The sequence below is a fragment of the Daktulosphaira vitifoliae genome, unplaced genomic scaffold (assembly GCF_025091365.1).
Source record: "Daktulosphaira vitifoliae isolate Bord-2020 unplaced genomic scaffold, ASM2509136v1 Scaffold_948, whole genome shotgun sequence".
In the NCBI taxonomy this organism is placed as follows: Eukaryota; Metazoa; Arthropoda; class Insecta; order Hemiptera; family Phylloxeridae; genus Daktulosphaira; species Daktulosphaira vitifoliae.
In genome coordinates, this window is record NW_026100508.1 from 1 (window position 1) to 3,447 (window position 3,447).

Here is a 3,447-nt window from a genome sequence, read left to right on the forward strand (position 1 = left end):
AAGAAGATTACAAACTAAAGTGGTCGACATTGCCCTTGCTTCATTATGGATCGAATATTTCAAAATTAATTCTGTAGAAATGTCTCACTACTGGTCGGAGGAATGTTTAAAACTACTTGTACCAAAACCTCCGTTAACAAGAAACAAATGGGATTTATTATTCAAGCCGTTTCCATTGAGTATATGGTTACTATTATTCGCAGTTACGTTGTTAAATATTTTAACCTTATGGATAGTTGCTGTTATACAACGAAAAATAAAATATAAGCACATTGACGGTAAGTTAATAGGTAAAATTATTATTGATTAATATTACTCGCACACCAACGACCTAACCCGTAACTCGACGTTTCTTCGACAAAACGTCCAGTACCGACCAGTCCCTCTATACTTTTCATGTTTCTCTTTTATATTCTTTTTACCATCATTATTAATTTGCTTACCTCGCATTTCCCTTTTATATGGAATTATTTTATTGTTTAAGAGTTCAAAAATTGCTTACTATTGTTGTAAAGCTTATATTATACTAAAATCGACGTAATTCAATACTTCCTAAGCTATTTACTACATAATGATAGCAGAATTTCAACGAGAAATAAAAAAATGTTCAAAATTATCACTTGAGTAAAAGAGTGATGGTAAATTAAAATAGTAAAACTCGTACTATTTGTAATAACCCATAAAATACAATACGTAGTACATTATTGTATAAATTAAAACACATTAAAATTTGAGTGGTGTAACAACCCCTAGTCTTTTATATTCCCTAGAGAAATCAAATATCAATTCAGTGTTATTTTAATATCATTATTTCTTTAATCCTTGAATAAATATTCATATATGAGAATATTTTTATTGAATTAACGTTAATTAAATCAACGCACCAGTTTTAAACTGCAATAACTCAAAAAATTTTAATTTTAAGTTTTTATTTTTCTAAGTTGAAGTTTCATTATTCAACATTAAACGTTTACAAATTCAATTCAATATAACTAAGTAATTTTCTAAATTTTTTTAAAATTGAATTTTACATTAAAAGTAACATTAAAATTGTGTAGAATCATTACTAGAAAATTTGATTTTTTAGTTTTTGCAGTTTTGGACAGTTCAAAATGTTCTATAATAATGAGACGCTGAAAAAATTATAATAAATCATTATAATAATTCTCAAAAAAATACTTTATTTAATTGTATTATACAAAGGTTGAAAAGTAACATTAATATTCAATTAATAGTGTTTACCAAACTTTTTTTTTGATTGTACGTATATAACTTTAATCTTTTGTGATAAAATAAAGTACATTTATTAATTTTTTCAACGACTGATCACAGACGCAAAATTTACTGTAACCTATTGGGAAGACTTTATCGTAATTTTTTAATAAATATTCTTTACATATACTTTCGTTTTCCGGTAACGGAGTGACTATCTACTACTTTCTATAAAAATAGATAGTTTAAATTAAGTTAGCCCTTTTACTAAAATAACAATTTTGTTCGTATTACTAATATTGAGTTTCATTGTGTTTTTTTAATAGCTTTTACTTCACTATCATCTTCAATATTTTGGTTATTGGGAATCATGTTTTTGGCAAGTTTTCCTGTGCATACTCATAGATTAGGTCCAATAAGACATTTGCTAAACTGGTGGTGTATCTTTATATTTATAATTGCAATAGCATTTTCTAGTGTTCTTTATTCTTACATTACTTCACCTGAATATACTAATCTTGCGACAAGTATTGAAGAAATGGAGAAGGAAGATTATACTTGGGGTGGACTTATCGACCACGCGACTTGGACATTTGTTTTGAAAATAGAAGTAAGATAAATGAAACTTGAGATTTACACATTTATTTTGCTCTGAGACTATAAAACTTAAAATAGAACATAAACAATTTGTTGAAAGATCTTTTTGATCCGAAAAATATTTTTATATAATATTATATTTTATCGGTGGATAAACTCCTGAGCAGGGACCGACTGGTCACGAAGACAAGGGGTAATTGCTCCTTCGGCCATTGTCGATAAGCGCTACTATGATAAGTGTAAAACGGTTTATAAAATCAAGTTATGCTCATCAATTCTTTCTATAGAGCGATACAAATATTTTTTTAAATGAGCTAAGTCACTATAATTAATGATCCCTCTGGTCCGTTAACCTTCTTGTTTACCTTATAGGACTTAGAAAGTTAGCTGTAATCGTAATAACAAATTAATCTTTTTTTTATAGAGTTTTTTTACAACAAGATTTTACACAATTTTTTTTTTTAATTTAAAAAAAAATTGCCAAATTAATTCCTAAAACCATTAATGTACAATTACTAGTTCTGAACTTTGGTACACTCATGTACCTATCTACATAAGTAAACTTTTACTAATTCTTCTAAATGCAAAATTTTATATTTTTTTTATGTGCTAATATTTATCACCACTAGATTCAGAATTTATAAAATATGATTTATAATAAGGCTTTTTATTTTTGATGTTATAGAATCCAATACATAAGAAATTCAGTGTTAGATTTATACCGGAAAAAAGTATAGCTGAACGTATTGATCGATTGGTAAATGGAAAATATGCGGTTTGCACTAAATTTATTAACGGAAAATATTTTATGGAGATGCAAGATTTACCACCATATCTGCTGAGTGATTTAAGAACATCAAGAGAATGTTTGAACTCGTTTTATATTGGAATAGGTTTTACAAAAAATTCTCCGTTTTTAAAACCGGCTAACATAGTAATACGACATTTATTAGAAAGTGGTATCATTAACTATTGGATGAATCGAATTTTTGAAAAAAAACTGCCCTTAAATACATTTGATCGAATTTTCGAACAAAAACCATTAGCCGAAAAGGATAGTGGCCCATCGCCACTCACTTTTGATCAATACAAAGTTGTTATAGTTGTATGGTTAATCGGTTGCATTTTGTCAAGTACAACTTTTATTTTTGAATTAAAATATGGAAAGGTTTGTGTTAAAGATAAAAAAAAAAAAATATTGTCTCGTAATAGTGAAAAAATTCCAAAACTTTTTCATGGAAGTGAAACTTAATTTATGTTAATAAAAATATTAAGGAGCATGAGAACAATGTGCATACTGTGCAATTACCTTCTTGCTTCTTCCTTTTCCATCTTGTTGCTAAAAGTTATTAATCTTTTATTTATATACCGTAATGGTAAAATTATTTTTATTATTAACATTTATTGTTAATTTATAATTATTTTAGACATCGTCGTTTTGTTGTTCGGTAAGCAAGTATGTTTTTTTTCGTTCCACTATAAAGTTTTATTATTGTAATAATTTTATTTTCTATTTTTACTATAATCAATAAATAAATTATACATAGACATAAAACTAATTTGTTAACTTAGGTAAAATAATTACAAATTATGATTATCAAATATAAACGTTTAATATATTTTAATGATTATTTTTTA

At 26.4% G+C, this 3,447-nt stretch overlaps 1 protein-coding gene across 1 annotated transcript; it reads left to right on the forward strand.

The window, feature by feature from the left end:
* Positions 1-8: 8 nt before the first annotated feature.
* LOC126909701 (glutamate receptor ionotropic, kainate glr-3-like) lies at positions 9-3,360 on the forward strand. The gene is made up of 3 exons (XM_050692134.1): positions 9-278; positions 1,539-1,822; positions 2,495-3,360. Exons 1-3 carry the CDS (start codon positions 80-82, stop codon positions 3,059-3,061), a joined length of 1,050 nt encoding a protein of 349 aa, XP_050548091.1. The 5' UTR covers positions 9-79; the 3' UTR covers positions 3,062-3,360.
* Positions 3,361-3,447: the final 87 nt, after the last annotated feature.

Excerpts from the sequence above, each read along its gene's own strand:
- LOC126909701 (XM_050692134.1), top strand. The coding sequence starts at position 80 with ATGTCTCACTACTGGTCGGAGGAATGTTTAAAACTACTTGTACCAAAA. Across the intron at positions 279-1,538 it reads AAAATATAAGCACATTGACG|CTTTTACTTCACTATCATCT; the intron begins GTAAGTTAATAG and ends TTTTTTTAATAG. Across the intron at positions 1,823-2,494 it reads CATTTGTTTTGAAAATAGAA|AATCCAATACATAAGAAATT; the intron begins GTAAGATAAATG and ends TTGATGTTATAG.